Source organism: Bactrocera oleae, chromosome 2 (assembly GCF_042242935.1).
Source record: "Bactrocera oleae isolate idBacOlea1 chromosome 2, idBacOlea1, whole genome shotgun sequence".
Taxonomy (NCBI): domain Eukaryota; kingdom Metazoa; phylum Arthropoda; class Insecta; order Diptera; family Tephritidae; genus Bactrocera; species Bactrocera oleae.
The window spans coordinates 17,117,163-17,139,241 of record NC_091536.1 but is presented as its reverse complement, the minus strand read 5'-3'; the positions used below and the strand labels follow the sequence as shown (position 1 = coordinate 17,139,241).

General features: G+C 37.6%; 1 protein-coding gene across 1 annotated transcript in view; it reads left to right on the top strand.

Annotated features, from left to right (window-relative positions):
- The first annotated feature begins 3,277 nt into the window (after positions 1 to 3,277).
- The window catches only part of cpo (couch potato), a 161,423-nt gene continuing 142,621 nt past the window's right edge, over positions 3,278 to 22,079 (top strand). The window contains 1 exon segment of the mRNA XM_070113101.1: positions 3,278 to 3,367. Within this exon segment, the coding sequence (XP_069969202.1) occupies positions 3,278 to 3,367 (90 nt within the window).

Genomic DNA, 22,079 nt, shown 5'->3' with positions numbered 1-22,079 from the left:
AGCTTCTAAAGCACCCATGTCCGCTTAATATTTGGGTAAGGTGGAAATCCAGGTCCCCATGTCGTCTGTCTATCCACGGGTGGATGTCCGGTATAAGTCTGTGGGTCCACCGTCCTTTGAGTGAGGTTTGCCACCGCTGCTGCCATATTGATAAGCTTTTGACTCTCTCTGCTCTTTTGGCTTCTAAAGACGACTCTGGTAACTCGTATACTCGCGCGAATTCGTCACCCTGGATGTCAATGGGCATCATACTGCCTATTACTTCCGCAGCCTCGCTGGATATCGTTCGGAAAGCACTGATTACTCTAAGTGCCGACAGCCGGTGCACTGAGTTTATTAGTTTGGCATATGCTTTAACGTTTAGCGCCTGGATCCATATTGGGGCCGCATATAATACAACCGATCTCATTACCTTTGCGAGTAAAAATCGCCGGCTGGAACGCACGCAGCCTTTATTTGCCATCATTCTTGATAAGGCGTTGAGGATTTTGCTTGCTTTACCAGAGGTGTATTCTAAGTGCTCCTTAAATTTAAGCTTAGAGTCTATTATTACTCCCAGATACTTTAGTTGTGATTGAATCTCACACTCCCCTATGGTGAGAGATATTCGTTCCTCCACTTTCCTAGTACTTATTAGCAGGACTTCGGTCTTGTGCTCGGCCAGAACTAAACTCCTTGAGGAGAACCATTGCCGCAGACTATTGACGCATTCATTGCATTTGCTCCGGAGGTCATCAAGATGTTTAGACACTGCTACCACTATAAGATCATCAGCGTATGCGACTAATTTAACGGCTTCTTGTTGGTTTATTCTTAGCACCCCATCATACATCACGTTCCATAGAAGGGGGCCTAAAACCGAGCCTTGCGGTACTCCACTCGTAATAGTGTAGGTCTTGATGCCTTCATCAGTGTCAAATATTAGTTGCCTGTTTTCAAAATAACTTGTAATAATGTTTACCAGATATTGAGGAGCGCGTATCTCATGCAGAGCTTTGATTATGTTTGCCCATTTTGCTGAGTTGAAGGCATTCTTCACATCCAGGGTGATCAGGGCGCAGTATTTTTTAGTCCCGCCTTTCCATCTTTTTCCACTTACTGCGCATTTCGCGGTGCCAACGACATCGTTTAGTGCGTCAATAGTGGACCTCTTTTTTATAAAGCCGTATTGTCTTTCTGATAATCCGCCGGCTTTCTGGATTGCTAACTCCAAGCGGTTTCTTACTATGCTTTCGAACACTTTGCCAATCGTGTCAAGCATGCACAGAGGTCGATATGAGGAGGCTTCCTCCGGAGGCTGATTTGGTTTAGGTAGTAGAACCAATCGCTGAACTTTCCATGGGTCGGGGAATATTTCTTCTTTTAAGCATGCATTGTACATTTTTACGAACACATTTGGTTTTAAACTTATGGCTTCCTTTAAGGCTCTATTTGGTATGCCGTCTATACCAGGCGCCTTGCTGATTTTAATTTTTCCCGCTATGGCCAATAATTCTTCTTCACTAACTAGTAGCGGTGGCTCTACAACTTCGGTTCGTGGTTTACCATAGGTAATCGGATGATGTTTAGGGAATAATGTTTCCACGATATTCTTCATAAAAGATGCGCTTTTGGGTTGTGTTGTCTTATTCTTGAATTTTGACATGCATATTTTGTACGCCGTACCCCAGGGGTCGACGTTTGCTTCCTCACAGATCTTTTCAAAACTGTTCCTTTTGCTGCGGGCAATGGCCGACTTTAGAAGCTTCTTTTGTCTTTTAAAAATTTCCCTGAGAGCGTTTGAATTTCCCCCGCCTTGGTTACGCTGTAGACGGCGTCTAGCTGCATTACAGAGCTTTCTGAGCGTTGCTATTTCTTCATTCCACCAATAGACGGGCTTTCGTTTGTTGTGGTGTACTGTTCTGCGCATAGTTGCGTCGCATGCTGTGACCAGTTCTTTCCGCACTGCGGACACCAAGTCGGTGGCGTCCCCGCCTGGTGTTGTTGCAGAGCTCCAGACTATCTCAAAAAGGTCGGCATCAAACTCCTTTTGTTTCCAGCTTCGTTTTTGGCAGCTGCCCTTGCTGCGGGGTTCCGTCTCTCCGGAAAACGAAACATCAGCAATAATAGCCATGTGGTCACTATTTGTGAATATATCCGACACCGTCCACTTAATATGCCTGCTTAGAGCATCGTTTGCAAACATGAGATCGATTATGGAGCCTTTGTTTCCTTTTTGAAAGGTGTTTTGCGTTCCGCTGTTCATTATAGTTAGGTTCGTTTGACTTAGGAATTCCAGTAGCAAACGACCACGATGGTTTGTGTGCCTGCTACCCCAAGCAGTTGACCACGCATTGAAGTCGCCTGCGATTATGACTGGCGATTTGCCTCTGATTTCTAGAGCAAGCTCCAGGAGGAAGTCTTCGAAGTCTTTGATTGAGATGCTGGGAGGAGCATAGCAGCTAACAAAGTATATGCCACGTATATTTGCCCATGTGTAACAGTTATGATCTTTGGAACAAGATATAAAAGGTTGACCTTTACAAGACCATATTGCAGCCTTGCCGGATATGTCTGTGGCCCATGTGCTTTCCGAACGCTGGGAGTATTGCTCGCTAAGTAAGGCGACATCAATGTTATTTTCAAATACTGTCTGTTCGAGCAGATCTTGTGCTGCAGCGCAATGGTTTAAATTCAGCTGTAATATCCTCATTTCCCTAACGCCTTTAACATTTCCAGGTACTTGGGGCAAGTCGTACTCAAAACTGTGTGTGCTCCTTTGCAAAACATGCAACTAGGATCATTGGTGCATGACTTCGCTACATGTCCACCGGCTCCACAACGTGTGCATAGAGACGATCTGTCTATTGGGTTGCAGCATTTGCGTGCCATGTGCCCTAGGTGAAAGCACCTATAGCAACGGGGAATAGGGGAGTATTCCCGGAGGCGGCAGACGGACCACCCTACTTTAATTTTGCCTACTTTAAGCGCAGTCTTGGCATCCTGCGCGCGCAGGCATATGATAGCTATTTGGGTTCCGCTTCGGGTCTTTCGCATACTTTTAATATTAATTTTCCCCAAATTTTGTATTCCGCACTCCTTTTGTAGTGCCTCGCATATCTCTTCGGGTGTAGTTACCTCATCCAAATCCTTGCACATAATCGAGACGTTGTGAGTTTTGGGCTGTATCACGGCCATTTCCCCGACCACTCCCTCTAAAGCGCTTTGGAATGAGTCTGCTCTCTTTTCTGCTTTACTCTTTAATTCTAAAAGCAAGTCTCCTTTCAAAGTTTTCCTAATGTATGTGACACTTGAACCCAATTCTTCTAATCCGCTGTCACTTTATATTTTGCGGAGAATTTCAGCGTATGATACACCATCCTTTTTGGTAAGTATGATGGCGTCTGGCCTCGATCTGATTTTTTTTTCGATCGGTCTTCTCTTCTTAACGACGTCCACCCATGTTTCGCCTCCGCCAGATATAATCGTGGTTTCTCTGGGAATTAATTCCGCAGCCTCGTTGCTGGTGGGTTACGCCGCTTTATTTGTATGGCAGCTATGGATACGCTAAAGTTGTCCGATATGGATAGCAAATGGGTAGCTTCTTGGTGATAAAAGGAAATGTGCAAAATTTCAGGAGCATATTTCAAAAACTGAGGGACTAGTTAGGGGCGTATATACAGGCGGTCAGACGGTAGGATATATTTTTAGTAAATATTAACACCAATGTTTTCTTCTACAAAATTATATGTCAAATTTACCTGCTTTTCGTTGCCACAATCCAATCACAGCGCGCTCTTCGGATAGATAATTTGAATGTTTGTAGCAGGCAAAAGTCATAAACAACCAAATCCAACATGCCAAGCGATGACTGTTTTAGTCCCTAATTAAAGAACTATGTATTGTTTTTTTTTTTGGAGAAAAATCAGGCTTAATGGTACCAACCAGGTATGGCTGAAGGAAGGTAAACTCTGAATCATTTGAAAATTATCGCTTAGAAATATAGAAAATAAAAAAGCCAAACCACAAAAAAAAAAAACGCGCTGTAATAAGAAATATGATCAAAAAGAAAAACGAATAGAATTATTTAAATAAATAATAATTGAATAAAAATAATTTAAAAAGAAGTTAACGTAGCGCGGATTCTATAGAGCTTGTGCTAAACTGATGTTAAGCGGGTCATATATAAAAAAAAATTGTAGTGAAGCTTACCATGTATGCTTTGAAACAACTTAGTAAACAAGAAGTTTTAAAGTAAGTGGTCCGGGTTGTTATCAAGCATAAAAGGCCACCAATCGTTTATGTTCATCTCATAGAAAGATGTCATATATTTTTATGGCATGCTTTTCTTTGAGCGCATTTATTTTAGAGCATATAAATGTGCTGCTTCTAATGCATATATCATAAATGCGTTATTTTAAGAAACTTACTATATATACTCGTACCAGCCCTTATACAAGTATGTATGCCTTTTCATGTGCCATCAATGAAAAGTTATATGCCTGCATTGCATTGGCGCCTTTTTCCGGCCATATGACTGTCGCTCCTGGTATGCGCCAGTTCACTTGTTTTATTGCTGCAACTGGCACCTGTGTGCAAGTGCCACACACACATACACACATCCTTTCAATAGGCGTCATTAAATAAGGGTGCATTTCTTGACTTTATGCTCATAAGAATTCATGTATTTTGCTTGCAATCCCTTATTTCCTCGTAACAGCCGGCTTTTGTTTATGTTGTTGCAACCTTGATGGCATATACACACGTATGTATTTACATATTTATGCATTATTCACCTGTTCGCCTGTGAAACGGTTTCCCTTACAATTTTTCTTCAGACGTACTTCGTTCGCACAACCTACACTTATCAGCATCTTTGTGTATGTGCGTGTGTTTATGTGTGAGCGCGTGTGAACGCATTTCCTTTGTTGCCACAACTCTTGGTAACTGCACAACAATGGCAGAGTCGCGCGCCGCATTCGGTTTATCTTTCACAGATGTACATATACATATATACGTCTATACATGAGGGCATATAGAGGATACTTGATGCGTTCTCGCTGTTGCCGCGCCGCCTGCAAACACTTCACTTGCACAATTCTTTGGCTTCACATTGTACTTGTATTCAACGGTGTTCGCCGACAAGATTCCTTACATGTGCCGGCTTGTCTTACTGTCTTATTGTGCGATTGCATTCACTTCACTTGTTTGCCTTTGCTTTGCGCGTCTGCTTGCGCACACTCGTCTCTTTGTGTGTGTGTGTGTGTGTGTATGTGGCTTGCTTACATTTTCGGCTCAATTGCGGCTTTTGCAATGACGCGTTTATTTGCCACCACCGGCCGCTCTCTTACCGCTGTTGCTTACTTTTTATTGTTGTTGTTGCACAGCTGCGACTGCAGGTGTCTGCTGACTTCACATTAGCCTTAGTCTATTGTTTACACTCTCGAAACAGATGATTTTCAGAAGTTTTATCTATAGTGCCGCCAGTTGGCTGTGAGTTGTGTTGCGATTGCATTGCGGTAAAACAAAAACAAAAGCGACAATTGCTGTGTTGCCACCAGTTAATGCTGTAATTAAAATTCAAATTGTATTTACTCACAAACACAGTAAATGTTTAGATATTAGACAGTATTGTTCGAACGGCTTTGCGCATCGCTTTAGCAAAGAATTTATGCGCTTTGCTTTATACGAATCGTAGTAGACAACGCGTTCCAACTGGTTTCCGAATAGGTAATTAACGCATATACTGCGAGAAGACACAATCGCGTGCCAAAAACATTCTCAGTACATATAAAGTCTGGCGATTGTGTTTATCATTTGAAGGTTCTAACTAATTTCTTAGTTAATAAAAATTTGTGTAAGCCGGCTCGGGTCATTATACTGTTAAAACTTCACATAGGTCATATTTTTAAATCAGCATGGGGCTATTATGTTCCAGCACAATTCGGCCATATGCAAAATAATCAGTTATCTTACCAATTTCTATTCAGAGTTCATTCTGACTCTCTTCAAATAGCTACAAATGCTTTACATTTAAGTTTATAACTTTCATTGTGACGTAGAAATAGAACAGACATTCTATTTTTATTTTAATCCGATTGTTTTATTCCAAATATGTGTATGATTCAACACTGGATGATACGAAAGAACAAGTTGTTTTCGATATACACACATATTATATACAAGTATCATTGAGAGAGAGAGAGAGAGACGAAATGAACGCGCGATTATTAAATGTATTAAAATTGTATCTGTCAAGCCGCTCAACCGATTTGAACAAAATTTGGTGCACAGTAGTCATATGCTATTTTATAAAAGTGATGAGAAAATAAACAAAATCTGCTGTCAAAACCACTCCTATCTATCTATCACATATAATATCTATGTAAATTTCATCAGCTCATTTATTATTTAAGTGGAATGTTGAAGCTTTTAGATACTAGTTGCAAGTAATAGCGACATAACTTGTACTTATAAAATCGAAAGTTCTTGCAAATTTGACTGGAATCAGTCGATAACTGTAAGTTTTACAACGAGATATCTTTCCATTCGGTCACACCACCTCACAACGAGTTTTTTAAACAATTACTCAGATACTTGATTGAAAACAGTTGTCCAGTTATTCTCGATATAATATTAAAATCAGTTCGAAAATTCGCTAACCTCCGGATCGATATATGTATGTACATTTCTCTTGTTTCTCTGTAGGCGGCAGGCGTCCATAAATTTAAACAGAAGTCTCAGTATCGCTGAAATTCATTTGTACAGTTTGTTTGTGAGAGCATTTGCTAAAAAGTTGTGTCATCCTTATTTTTTGATGCACTGTTTATTATTTATCACAGAGAATTTACTATTGTTTTGAATTGGGAGAGCAGATAATAGCACATAGTTTCTTATTTAAGTCTCGTATACATACCTACTATACTTACATATAATTCGTTGTAAGCCGATTAATTTACGAAACGCTTTGAGTAGCTCAGCTGCTTTTTAATTCTATCAGAAATTCAGATTATTAAATTTATATCTCTTGAGAAGTTTTATGTCGCTTAGGTGTAAAAAATAGTTTAATTTTTTATTTCCATATTTTATTATTATTATTATTATTATTTCGAATCAATATCATAATTCTGAAAACAAAAAGTTATGTATTACTATCTTATTTGCTTGGTTTTCATGCTGACGTGCCTCCTCTATTTTATTCTATTTGCACAACTAACGATTGTCTGCATGAAATCAGCAAAAATTAAGTGTTCTACCGGCACATGCAGACGCAAAACTCTTCGGCCACCACTTGCCAATGCTTTTTTCTGCTTTTCTCTTTCATTTTCCCTCCACGCCATACAATTTAACCACCATGCAAAACCAGTCTGTCCGTCCTTTCATGCTCCAAACAACATCTTCATTTATTCAAGAATTAGTTGCTCAAAAGTTTTTGCTTGCAGTCGCATGGTTAGCCGCTGCCGTTGAATGAATGGCTGGGTGGTGGGTCGGTTGGTTGGTGAATCAGACCGTTGTTCGCTCGTTAGTCCATCTATGCGCGCTGCCAGTCACTTTATTGTTTATACATTTGTCTGTGCTCCGGTTTTTGCGGTGAGTTTGGTAAATTCTGAGCCAAGATAATCAACTTTCAAATCTTTCACGCAAACAATACATTTACAAAGCACATGCATACATGTAAATGAGCTACATTTAGCAACACCCAATACCATTTCCTACTCTTGTGTTCACACAGCCAGGCCTTAGCTAAGTTTTTCCTCCAATATTGGTTGAGATGGCGAAGTGGCAGCATTGCCAAAACAAAGCTACGAGTATAAAGCATTGTTATTGTGGCTAGTATTTGTATGTTACCAATTCTATTGACCGCCAATGCAGGCACATTCTACAGCCGAGATTTTAGTTCCAACCCACCCTAGCAATTTCTTTGATTGTACGCCTGCTGCTGGCACACAGCACAGTTAAAGCATCTTTGGAAATTGCTAGCAGTAATTGAATTTCAAAGTTCGGCACAATTGCAAATCGTTTCGGTTTATTGAATTTGTATGTGTTTTTATATGCTCAATGAACGAATTTTAGACTTGATTTTAAATTTGGGTTACGGTTGAAGATATTACAAATTGATTCAATGTTTTATTGATGCTTACGAATCAACTTCAAACGTTGTTCATGCAAATTTAATAAACCATATTTATGTTGGTTCTCTTTTTCTTTTCAGGTGAGTACTCACTCGATGTTGTGGTCAAGTCGATCGATTTGAATAATTTTTGCGGAGTACATTTTTTTCGAATTAAAGTAAATCGCTTTAAGTGTCTAAATGTAAGTATTTATTTGAAATTTAAAACATCGTAATAAAGTTCAGTATTAAATAGAAAAAATGCTGTTAGTTCTAGAACTTGTATTGTTGAGCCACACTTTTTATTGATATACTATTTAAAAAAAACCCTTGTGGCTTTCTTGTTTGGTGGGATTTTCTGGCTCTGCTTCATAAATAGTTCTCTTTGAGTGCTGATTGCATTGTGTCCAAAATATCGGCTTTTTTACGACACATATCCATGTCCCAAACTCCACCCTAGCTCATTAGGTAATATTCTCTGACCATAAACAAACCGCTACGGGGTTTCAGATCACTAGATGTGTATGATAGATTCATCGAGTTGTTAATTTAAATTAGCAAAAAATTATGCTTAGATTTTCCGATAATCGTACTGCTTCTGCATTGACTTTGGAAATGATGCAATATTTTTCAGGGTTCTTTAAACGTAAAGCGATTGATTTGTTTTTTTATGAATTCTGAGCAGAGCATCAAAAACATAATTGAATTAGCATCTTTTTTTATTTTGTAATCCCGAATTCGGTTTTAAAACACAAAAAAAAATATTTTACTCCGCTATGGATTAAAAAGAAAAAATAGATTCGCGTTTGCGTACTTCATTCAAATTAAAAAATAAAGTTTAAAATTTTCAATTTTTAATTCCAACATCCCTTTTTAAAAAATTATTTAAAAAATTAAAATATAATCTTTAACTCAAAATTTTGGAATTAAAAAATATAGACTCTCATTGGTTCTTTCTTACTCTCTAAGTCTTTCTCTCACATACAGTAAAAGTCATTATATGAGCATCAAAAGTTTCCGATTAAACATTAAATCTGCAGAAAAGAAACTGGAGTGTAATCATAACAAATTTATTACAAAACCGAGTATTTAAAAACTTTCTTCTAACATTGTATCTGTTTTTTGTACTTGTTAGAAAAACTAATGACATTAAACACAGAATATGCTCATAAATATTGACTTAATCTTTGCAAGCCATTGGAAGCTCATGCGAATGTATGTAAAGTAGTTATATTATTATAAACACATTTTTTTGAATTTTTTGGTTTACTTTTAGATAGGTTTTTGTTCCCGTCAAAAACATAACTCAGAAAAAGCTACAAATACATGTTATAAAATTGCCCACCCTCTCGTTGATCGCTTAACCAGCACACATTTAACAAATAACCCACTCATTTGCAAACTGTGAAAAATCAAAGTACTGCACACAAATAAACTTCAGTGCCACACACTTATGTACATACAAGTATATTCTTACAGCATTAAAAACTTTTAAATTAGTGAAGATTAATCGCTGCTCCTTAAGTTTTAGCACTCCGCCAAACAACTTCTTCGCCAAGTCCCAATTGACTGCGGCAGACCAAAAAGTAAACACTTCCAAACTATGTAGCCGTAATGAAAATAGAACAACAACGAAGAAGTTCGTTCGCTGTTGCCAAACATTATAGTCACCTAGCTGAAGCCATGTGGGGGAATGTTTTAAGAGGCCAATCAGCTGGTCACAAATAAAGAAACGAAAATAAATTTCTTTCCAAAAAGTGAGGAAATTTTGTTCAGCAAAAGTATGGATGGGTGGAGGCGTGAACGGGTGTTCGATTGTACTCGTATGTGCGATTGTTAAGCGAAAAGCAACCATGTTATACACACAGATGCGGATAGCTCGATACTAGTGAAATGAAAACTCAACTGGGGAGTACCTTTGATTTACTGACTCGTTGCTGGGAAGCTGGTAGCACAAACAACTATTAGCATTCAAATGAATATATATGCGCGACCTAATGTGCTCAAGTAGTATCAGTGTATTTGTAGTTAGTTTTGTATATGGCGCGAAGAACGCAACCCAGAATCGTCATTAAAAGTCATGAGAAGAAAGTGTTGCTGTGTCTGGTGCACAAACTTTCGTTGTTGTTTTACGCTACTTTTACGGCGTTCTTCTTCTTCTTTTATGCGAGCTTCAAAGCTAAAAGAAGTTCATATAAACATAGATAGTAAAAGTGTGTGTATATCGCCGACTTTTGACTGTGATTTCTTCATGCTGATGATCGACTCAAAGACGCGTAGAAATTACATACGCACCAATGACCTCTCCAAATGCAAAAACAACAAAAACAATAAAGAAAAATTAACTTCACAATCGTTTCTTTTTCTGCTACTAGTCGATTTTACACACTTCTCTTATTTAATTCCCAGTCGAGTGGTGCCTCCATCGCTTTGTGAGTGGCCTTAACCCATAAGTCTGTGGCATTATATCCATAGAAGGCAAGTAAGCCTTAACTATTTCTGCAGCTAAAGTGTGAAAAGTGGTATTTTCAATCGTTTCTTCTTTGATAAAAATATTCTAGTATTACTGCCATATTCTCTTCAGAGAAAAAAATAGTTTTTTTCCATTGCTTCGTACACGAATCGCGCTTCATTTATCACGTTGAGCCATGTCGGTCGCTGTAAAAACTATGTCCAGCTCAAAAGATCGCTTCAACAAACACTCACAAACATATAAATGTATATTTAATTTCTTTTCCACACACTCACACACACACTAACCGAGACGTCGTGCGGCGTGTGTAAGCGGTTGCCACTATGAGTGATAGTCGAAAAAGAAAAGATTTGTAATGGTCATAGAATGAAAAGAAAGCGGCGCATGGGAAAAAAGTGTTTAAAGCTTTAATTGTTTTCAGCGAAGATTAATTAATCTTTTATACCAAAAAATAAGTCTACAAAGATGAATTATGTGCAAATATAAAGCGTATAATTTTAATTTGAGCAACTAAAAACCCAAAAGCGAAGCTTGAAAATGTGAAGAAAGCGTAAAAATCGATGTAATGGAATTCTGTGTGACTATAACTTAAGATTTTAATTTTTACGATTAATTTTGTGAATTTTCGAAAACGATTAACAGTAAAGTTTAAAGCATTAAATGGTATTTCGCAACAGAATTAAATGCTTACAAAACATTTTATTACAATACTAATACATTAACAAAAATTCTGGGGACTAGAGAAAATTCTATAATGAAAATATTGAGTTTTTGACACTTCCTGTAAGTTTCGAACAAATATTGAGCTTTGTCTATAAAAGCTCAGTTTTTATTTTCAGATCGAAACTATCAGAAGGTATAAGAAGAAGAAGAGATTATAGAACATCTTCTATGCGAATGCAAGGCTTTCCATAGGAAAAGAGTCGCAACTATTCGGCGAGGGTTTCTTGACGACTTCTCGGAGCTTGCACAGACAAAAGATTTTGTACTGATGAACTTAATTAAGAACACAGGGTGGTTCCAAACGGACGTAATGGAGTGGGGTGATTTTAGTCCGGTGGTGGACATCCACTCTACCTACCTACCCAGTTTCAGATGCAATATGATTACTGATATGATTGCTGATAAGCTTCAGTTTAATTTCGTTTCAATAAAATATGATCCAGTTCTAATAGAAATCTGGTAGTTAATATACTACTGAGAATATTTTGACTGTAGCGCCATCTATTCGATTTTCGAAACACGCATTGCATTTGTTGTATGTGCATAGACTTGCCATAACTTATAAAATAGCTTTTACGTTGAATTATTTGCTAACTCACTTCACTTGGTATTTATGTTATATACCTTATGCTCTTTTCTTTCTTTTAAATTTCTGAAGTGTGAGATTTTAGCTTAAATGCTTCGGATATTTTTTATCTTTAAAATTTTTTAAGGTCTTCATTGCTAAGTGAGTTAGATTAAAACTACTCTGCATTAAACATTTTTCAATATAGAATATCCACAGCTAACCTCTGTTTAAGAAGCAGATGTCCTTTCGTGTCGCACGAGGATCCTTTGGTTAAACAATTTCTCATTTTACACCGTTGTATTAAATTTACGAGTATATGTTAAACACTTGTTACAAATGTATGTAACTAATGAATATTAAAACAATGTTTGCTACCACAAAAACTAAACATTTCATTAAATGCACAGAATATTTAATGAATTTTACTTGTATAAGGGGGAAAACACGTAACGGAATCACTCACTGCTGCAATTGTTGCACCAAAGCCAATTTGGCCAAAAACCAACTGTTGGCTTAATGGCTGAAGGGTGGTGGGTTATAGAGTCTCAAAGCACATTTATTGTGTCACAATGGCGCACAGGTACTAAAAGCGCACACACACGTTCACACAGACACACATACCAACGCATATATACTTCTGCGGTTTAACATTCAGCTGGAATGTGATATGTAAATTATTTAGATTAAAAATTACACAAAAAAAAATGGAAATGCGGGTACACGTGCGTACAAAATAACAACAACAAAAACAACTACTACAATAGCAACATAAGGGTTTCAAGGCAAACGACATTGCATATTTCCCAAGTGGCCTGCGACAAGGTGCGCCTCGACAACAATTTCCATTAACAAAAACAAAGCTATTAAAACAACAAATGCGTGCGTGTACATATGTATGTACAAACATTTATATTCATGTGCATAAACTATGTTACTTATGTTAGCATACTTAATAAAAAAATGCGAGAACACTAACAACGGCGCTTATGTCCGCCAAACAAATTACAAATATATGCGTTACAACAACAATTAATTTTTTGTTTGTTGTTGTTGTTTACCTACGCGCGTATGCATACAGCATGTTCGGCGGAGTTCCCTACGGCGGCTACGCCCAACGAAATCGCTGTCGCCTTCCGCACCAACAAAATGGAAAACGCCAAAGCCGAGTAGAAAATTAAATTGAGAAACGTGGCAGCGTCCTAACCACAACAACTAACCGTGCGCGGAGTGATCGAATGGCTGCAACCGACCAAACGAGCAAACGAAAAAAAGAAACACACGGGATACAGCAGCAAAAAGGCTGCAGCCAGCGACGTGAGTTGCTATCAAAACCGCGGCATTGTTGGCAAATTTATTTAGCTGCCGCTTGTATTCCCACAACGTATGTTGCCGTCGCACCGCTAGATACATAGGCTGCCTGTGGCTGTAGCGGTTGGTGGCAGCAACAAGAGTCGTACGCATTTGCTTTGCGTCGTGTTGCATGTGTCGTACTGCTTGTTGGCAACAAATATTGCCGCACGCGCACGCACACACACTGTTTTCATCGTCCCTTGCCGCAGCAGCTGCTACTGCTAGACTGTCAACCACGGAGCTGGCGCACTAAGCTAATTTTCATGTTGTTGCAACAATGCGTAACATGAGCAACTTAGCGCCTTTGTACATGCGGACACACATACAGCCGCGCATATACTAACGCACAATGATTTCATCACTGGTTGGACACGTCTGTCACTTGCATGACCAAAATCAATGAGGCGTCATGTGTTGCTGCGCCTAAATGCCACAGCAGCAACTTAGGACAATTCAGCAGCTAGGCTACGTAGCAGCATACACACTGGCATGTGGCATGTGGCGTTTACCATGTGGCATGCAGTAGGCAACGCATGTAACACTTGTACTTATGTATGTATGTGCGTATGTTTGGTGTACATCAAAAGGGGTTTGCTAAGTGATCCAACGCGTTGGCCCTGGCACGCAGGCGCAAATTGCTCGTTAGCCTGCCCGTTGTGCCACTGCTGAAATGTGGCTCACATCTTCCACGCCATCAAAGTGGGATTTGTCAACACGCGGCTCATAGTTCCTTTCATTTCTGTCATGTTGAATGTGCTTTTAATTGTCGAGGGGCGGCGCTCTCGGAGACTCAGGCGCATACGAGAAGCGTCGAGTGCAGAGGCGCACAACTCGTAATCAGTTATTTCTGTTGATTGATATGTCTGTGCAGCGCTTGGTTGGATAGTTGGTTATGTCCGTTATGGTTCGAAGGTGTGCAAACGCGAAATGAGGGGACTAATTTGAGTGATTTGTCAAAAGCAGCTGTACGCGTCTCCCAACTATACGGCAGATTAATAGACAGGATTTTACTGAAAATCAGTGCATTTCGTTAGCTTATGCAATTGTTGTTTGTTTGGAAGGTTGTGAAATGGTTGAGAGACAAGAAGGATAATTAAAGGCGGTGTGACTAAAAGCTTAACGTTGTTTTTGGGTTTAAGTTTCATGCGAAGATGTTACTTCTTCAATGGTGTTTTTTGGTGAACAAAATCTCATCCGCATGTTGGTTGTCATCATAAAAAAAAATACTTTTAGATCTATCGTCTTGCTCTCAGACCGTATGCATTTAGCAGGTGACAGGCATAGAGTAGAACGCAAGAGATCATCGCGCCGCTATCATGGGGTTCTCACTCGACACTGTGTACTTGTCATTTATGCGATACGGTTAAAAAATTTTACCCGATGCTAGCTGTCAAAGTTGTATGGAGCAGGGTGAGGTGGAAACATCCAGGCACTTTTCCTCCACTGTCCGGCTTTTGCAAGACTGAGGCTAGAACATCTCGCGAATTATACCTTCGGTGGACCAGAAGACTAAGTGAGACGGATATTAGCCATGATTAATGACTTTTTCCTGCCTAAAATAAAGCATGTTGATGCGGAAGACCTTTGGCTCCAACACGACGGCGTTTAATGCCATACAGCCAAAAAAAAAATTCAGTTATTGAAGGAAACTTTTGGTGAGCGCATTATCTCGCGTCGTGCCCTCCGAGGTCATGCGCTTTAACACCGCTCGCTGCACTATTTTTGGTGGGGTTTTGTAAAGTCGCTTATCTACGCAGATATGCTCGAGACAATTGACGTCTTGGAAGAGAATATTCAGCGCGTTTTGCTGAAATAGGGCGCTGATTGTTGCAAACACTGGTTGAAAATTGGCTGAGGCAGGAAATTTATTCGAGGAAGGCGCGCCGTCACTTGCCCGAAATCATTTTTAAAACACAATCGCAAACCCCTATTTTTATATTTTAGTTAAATTCTTGTTTATAACAATAAATTATATCAGATTAATTTCTTTTTGAAAACCGCATGTCTTAAAAAACACCCTTTAGATGTGGTAATCGACGCAGTAATGTATTAGCAAAATGCTATTGGCTAACAGTTAAAGCATTTTTTATTTCAGCTTCGATCAATGAATGTTTTTACTCCTTCATTTATTTAGAAGTTCTCTTAAAGATCGAATCTCGAATCTCGTTTAAATTTGTTTCAATAACTCCAAGCATTTGTCTGTTACACCGATACATTAACGCTTATGCTTTCATGCCAAATTGTTTCATGGCTTACAAATTTACTCCCCGATTGGCTCAACATTGCTTTTCGCGGTTTTATCAAAAATTTAAACTACTTTCCTTTAGCAAAAAAGTTTGAAATTCAATTGTATTCTCTGCAGACGCTAGGGTCCCCATTGTTCGTATATCTTTGGCATTTTTGTTTTGATCTTATAACAAAATAATGCGATGTTTATGTCATGACATAACAATTATGATGGTCTCTACCCGCTCTATCTCAATTATAAATTCTTGATTGTAAAATGTTCGATAGTTGGCGTTTTCCATAACGTGATGACCTCAAAGAATTTCTAGTGATTTTCTTGATACCAAAAAATTTTTGACATGGAAATTAGCCACTTTAATTCTTAAGAAATGAAGCTAAATTAAAATGGCTTTACTAGATTTTTTTTTTTTGGTCTTGAATAGATTTGTTAAATGTTATATTTTTTCTGTAAGACCCTTCAATAATATATTAAAGCAAATTTTATCTGTATTTTTTATGTTTATATTGGCATCACACTAAAGCGATCGCTATGTTATTGCACTAAACCTGAGGAAAACAAAGTACCCTCCACTGACTTCAGGAAGTCACAAATCTATACTTGTGGTTATAGTCACAGCAACAATCGCGCGTCAGTTACTGATTCGACGATTTGCCAACAATTGCAGCAAACCGCATAATATTCGAGTACCACAGCAAGTACCGTTGTATTGTAGATACAGGCAACTTCGTATACTACATTGCCATACTGCGAATTGATAAACCGCAAATCCAAGGCTTCCGTAACCGCATTTACCTACATGCTGTGCGCTGTGGCTGAGCTTCCTTCGCAATGGCAATAAACAGATACTTACTTTACAATAATACAAGGCAATTGCAACAACAACGTTGCATGCTATTGAGGGCATAAGCTGCTATGGCAGTATGTATAACAAAGCGCATGTGTTTATATGTGAATAAAGTCGAGTATACATGTAGTTTACACACCCAAACAGATCTGGCAAGTGCAGTTTATTTTGTTTTTGTTGTTTGTTTTTATTAAAAGTTTACACTGTTACGTGGGCAGCAGGTGCGGTGTGTGCGTCGCACCAGTTATTCGGGCTAGTTTTGCAACACAAAATGACATTCGATTTCTAGACGGCAACATATGCTTGTGTGTGCATGTGTATGTGCATGCGTGAGTGTGTGTCCGGTATTGTTCTCTAACTGCTAAGCTGTAGCGTAGCTGCTCTTAAAACCAGCGACTGACTGACAAATCTACGATGGTCGATCATAGGGAAATGCTGTACTTCTGTGGTTGCAGGTAAAGGCAATCAGTTATGACATTTCTTCAACTTTTTTTGCGGTTGAAATTTTAGCTTTTTGCCACGTAAGTTCGTAGTTGGCGCTTTTATTGTTTGTGCAGCTCCTCTCGAACCTAACTTGCCATGCAAATATTTGTCTGTATGTAGATATGTATGTATGAGGAAAGGTGCACCTTCATGTGCACAAAGCTTGTCCTGCAATTTACTGTTTGCTATTGTCATTGCGGTAGAAATTTGAGTTAACAATCACATATCAATATATAAATTATATATGTGTTTGTGTATTACCACAAACTATTTACATACGTATGTGTTTATGCGGTTAACATAGTTGAATACACAGAAGTACATGCAACATTTACAAATATTGTTTTCTCTAACTTTTGAGACATATTTATATAATACTCCGCTAACAAATCCGATATGCAGCGAAAGTGTGCTATTACTCAGGCTTACTGCCAGCGAGAAGAGGTTTTGAATTTACAGCGAAGCGATTTGCGCTGATCAATAAATATGTGGCAATAAGTTGTGAGAGAGGTCTGCTATAATGAAGACAAAAGTATATACATATATAACATATACATAATATACATATGAGACAGAGCAAGCTCAAAAATATATTAAGCGAGATATCGGCTCTTTTTTAACGGCGTTAATAACGCTGATTTGTGCATAAATTGTGTTTGAAAAGAACATTATTTTAGCTCATGATAGACAACAGAGAAAAAGTGTTACACAAAATAGTGCAATATATATATGCCAAATTTTTTGTAGATATCTCATCAAATGAAAAAACTTTCCATACAAGCACTGGATTTTGATCGTTCAGTTTGTATGGCGCTATATGCTATATTGGTCCGACATCGGCTATTCCGACAAAGCAGCAGCTTGTTGGAGAGTAAAGAACGTGCGCAAAATTTCAGATCGATATCTCAAGAAGACGGACAGGCGGCGTTGGCTAAATCGACTCAGCTTGTCATGCTGATCATTTATATATATATTTTTATAGGGTCTCCCACGACTCCTTCTGGGAGTTACAAACGTCGTGGTAAACTTGATATACCGTGTTCAGGGTGTAATAACAATAATTTTAATAGGTTCAAAGCTTTCACAAAACCCTTGACTTATATCAAAACTTATGACCGACCACCTGGCTGCTTTTCTTACCTAATTTTCAAAGCATTTCGTACGTCACTGACAGCTAAACGAACAACACTGTGCGCCTTACAATCTCTAGAAGACTCACTCACTTATATAATTTTTTAAATCCATTATGATTTCCTGCTAATTTTTTAACATGCTAAGTCTACTACGCACAACACACAACAACAATGGTAGAGGTAAAATTATTTACGCCCTTTTGATTTCTCAAAACTCGCAGCAGCTTTCCGTCAGTGACTTGCATTTCACTCGTACATGCCGTACTTGCCGCATTCTTGCTTGCCACAACGTGCTGCAGCGATCATATTGCAGCTGAACTGCATGCCAGCACTGCATCGTATATTTTTGTGGCAGCAACAACAACGCCGTCGACATCAATGTTCGTTAACTCAGCTGGCTATGTGGCAATTGCCTTTACATTTCCTATGCTTTATGCAAGTTTTTACTTCGTCGTCGTTGTTGTTGTTGTGAAAATGCAAATTAAATAAAACGACTATAGAACTATATACAACATTAGCTGGTATAGAAGGCGATACACCAAATGGAAAACAGCTGAAACAAAGCGTACGAAACGACAGCAACAGCTGCGCAATTGAACCACCGCGCACACTCAGCGACGGACAGTGGCGCGGCTTTGTTACATTGAACTTTTGAACTAGTTTCACTTTGAAGGTTTTTTAGCAAGAGCAACACCGCCAAAAGACACGTCAGTCCGACGTTACTTAGCCGGCTATATAATTTTCGACACGCTCCCCCGCCTTTACACAGTTTCACTATGAGGCACATAGTGAGGCGAATGCACGCTTGTATTGTTTCTAACCGCTTCTCAACGTCAAACTCATTATGTGCTGCTGATATATGTATGTATGTACATTGCAGTATGTACCTACATAATATACATAGGTGTATATATATTTACTACAACAAATGGAGTAAATTGGACTTTTCCCGCACTCACTGCTTACTTTTCTTTTATTGTTGATATCTTATTGTTTTTGTTATATTTTGTATTCTTCTTGCTTCTTTCTTTTCAATGCTGTCTATAGTTCAGATCTTTGCTGTAGATCGGCGAGCACGCATAAGTTGTGCATATGTAGGAAAGTCTGCATCGCCGTCTTAAATTACATTAATGATAGATCTACTTGCATTTATTTGCTTGTTTGCATTCGAATTGAAAGTTGAACTTTCAAATTCATGCTTTTCTAGCATTCAGAAAAAATAATTAGATAATCGCGTGTGTAGCAGCATTTCCAAATCGCGCAAATAAACGAACAGTTGGCATTGCATATGTTTAAGGCTGTCTATAAGTATCTACAGTGAGAGCCCGTTCTGTAATTTCCTCAAAACTCGTTTCTAATGCAAATTACAGCTCAATTATGCTGCTAAACACATTGCTGACTTGCACTGCTCAGTTTACTGGGTCACACGAAAAAAAGCAAACTCTCTTCGCAGATATCTAAATTTACTGAAAAGCACACAATATTAATAACCTAAAATTTTGTTTGAGTAAAAAGAAGGACGTTGGAGTTTTCAATAATAATCTTAATAAACATATTTGTATACTCAAAACAGTATTAGAATGCAATGAATTTTGTAACACACAGCAGGAAGACCCTATTAAAAATATATGTAAATGATCAGCATGACGAGCTGAGTCGTTTTAGCCATGACCGTCTGCATGTATATGCGACACTACAGCATATAGCTGCCATTCAAACTGAACGATCACAATCGAGTTCTTGTATGGAGAACTTGTTTATTTGGCCAAGAATATTCAGGAAATTTAGCACGACTATTTCGCTAAGGCATCGGTCCGAACTCCAAAAAAAAAATTTTCCGATCGAAGCACTATAGCTTATAGCTGCCATACAAACTGACCGATCAAACTCAAGTCCTTGTATGGAAAATTATTTTATTAGTCAAGGTATTTTCACAAAATTTGACATAAATCATTATCTAAATTATTATCCGATACGATATCTTAATTCTTACATTGAAAACTTGCACCTGTGACGGCTATTATAGCTGCGGAGTAGTCAAAGTTAACGTTTTTATCGGTCATTTCCATCCTTCAAACCTAACCTTAAAAATGCTACAAAATTTCATAAACTTATACGTGACTTAAAGAGTGTAAGCGTTGGACGAATGTATTATTTAAAATCTGCATTGGCTGTCGCCAAACGAACTGAAATTATGAAATTTTGCAATATTCAACTTATGTGTGCCCTACATAATAAAATAATGAAAATTGAAATGTTAAATAAATAAAATAATTCACAACAACAAGCATTCGGTCTGTATTGTAATTTGGTGTGATCCCTAAGAAACCTTCATATATAAATATATAATAGTTGTCTTCGATTCGTGATTTCTTTGCTCGCTTCTGCTCTCTTGTCCAAAAAATTACATGTAACACAGCAACAAATTTATGGTGTTGAATTCGTGCAAGTGAGTAATCGGATATCTCATTTAAGTGGTATAACCGCTAGTTTCAATGCTACTAAGTTTTCTTTTGCATATTTTAGATCAATTTTACTATTGTTAATGGTTATATGATTAATGGAAATACAAACTTCTTTTATTTTTTTGTATTTCTAAATCTTAACACTTGAAATCACTCAGAGTAATTTATAGAAACCTACAATAAAGAGTTACAGCAACATTTTTTAACCCGAAAAAAAAAATGTCTCCACTAAAAAATAATCATAACATTACTGCGTATGCGTCCGAAGACATGTTAGCGCAGGGTTGCACCTCAAGTGCTGCCCGTTTGTTTGAGCACATGGTATGATTTGTTCGATTCGATACTCCCCAAACCTTGACGAAGTAAACTATTTTATGGCCAAATTTCAGAGTACCTTGTTTAGAAGTGACTACGTAAATATACTGAAACTGTTGAATTATTTTTTTTTTTTTTTTTGATTTTTCAAGCATTCAAGCAATTATTCCAATTGCATAGTCAGCTGATATTTCTTGTACGATATATTTTGATCTTAACAAAATTTTGTGATGATTGGGGGCATATTATATTAATAGCTGTCTTGTATTTGCCCAAAGTTACAGAATGATGCTGAATCGAATGATCTCCACCAGCTGTGCAATTACGTTGGTCTCTTGTTCTAATTTATCCTCTAACACATACGCCAATAACCTTTTTGTAACTGCTTGGTTTCGAGCAGTGATTAGGCCTTATGTCATAGTTAAAAAATTATATATTAATTCAAGTCATAAATAGTTAATATCTGCAAATTAATACGTTTTTTCATATTTATGTTAGTTAATATTATGTTTGGTATTGTCACTTATGTCAGATATTTGACTATTGAGCAATTGAAAGTAGAAATACTTCCATAAAATCTGTAAAACAAAACTTGGTAGCATTGCTACCCTGCACTTTAAATTTTTGATAAGCGATCAACGCTCGTAGATACCGCACAGAAAGAGGCGAATCGAAGAGAACTAATACTTGCCTTCATATGGTTTGTATAAAAGTTCATATTGGAATTTGTAACAAATATTTTTTTTTATAACAATTTAAATATTGACAGTAATTAGCTACACCAATATACTGGAAAACTTAATATTTAAAAAGATTTGAGCACACATATGTAGCTTTAGCCAGCAGCAGAAACCTAGCAAGTTTAATAAAAACTCATTTTCGCTTTTAAGTAGGCAATAAAACCATTTTAATTGTAGCAATTGAGGTGTTAACTATTACTTTCGATGCGATTTTTAGCTTATTTCATTTAATTCGTTAAGATCGAAGGATTTACATTTGTAGATTTAAATTTTTTTTATATACATGCATATAAATATATTTATATATTTCCTTCTGTTTTATAAAATTTGAATGCATATTATTGAGAGATCTTCTAGGCAGTAGCACGAACTCAGGTCTCTTTAAGCTTGCAATCGTTTCTAATAAATTTGAAAAATTAGTTAAGCATACATTCAGGCGCTGAAACGTTAATTTTTAAAATTTTTTGTTAAGTTTTCTTTTTAAATTTTGTATTTGACAACTGCATGCTTCCGCATTTTAATGTTAAAATATTTATAAATGTTGCGGATTACAACTTGTGGCTTCTAGTTGGTTAAAAGGAAGGAAGTTATAATTGTACATACAAGCACAATACTTCCCAATTAATATTTAATTAGTTTTAATAACCG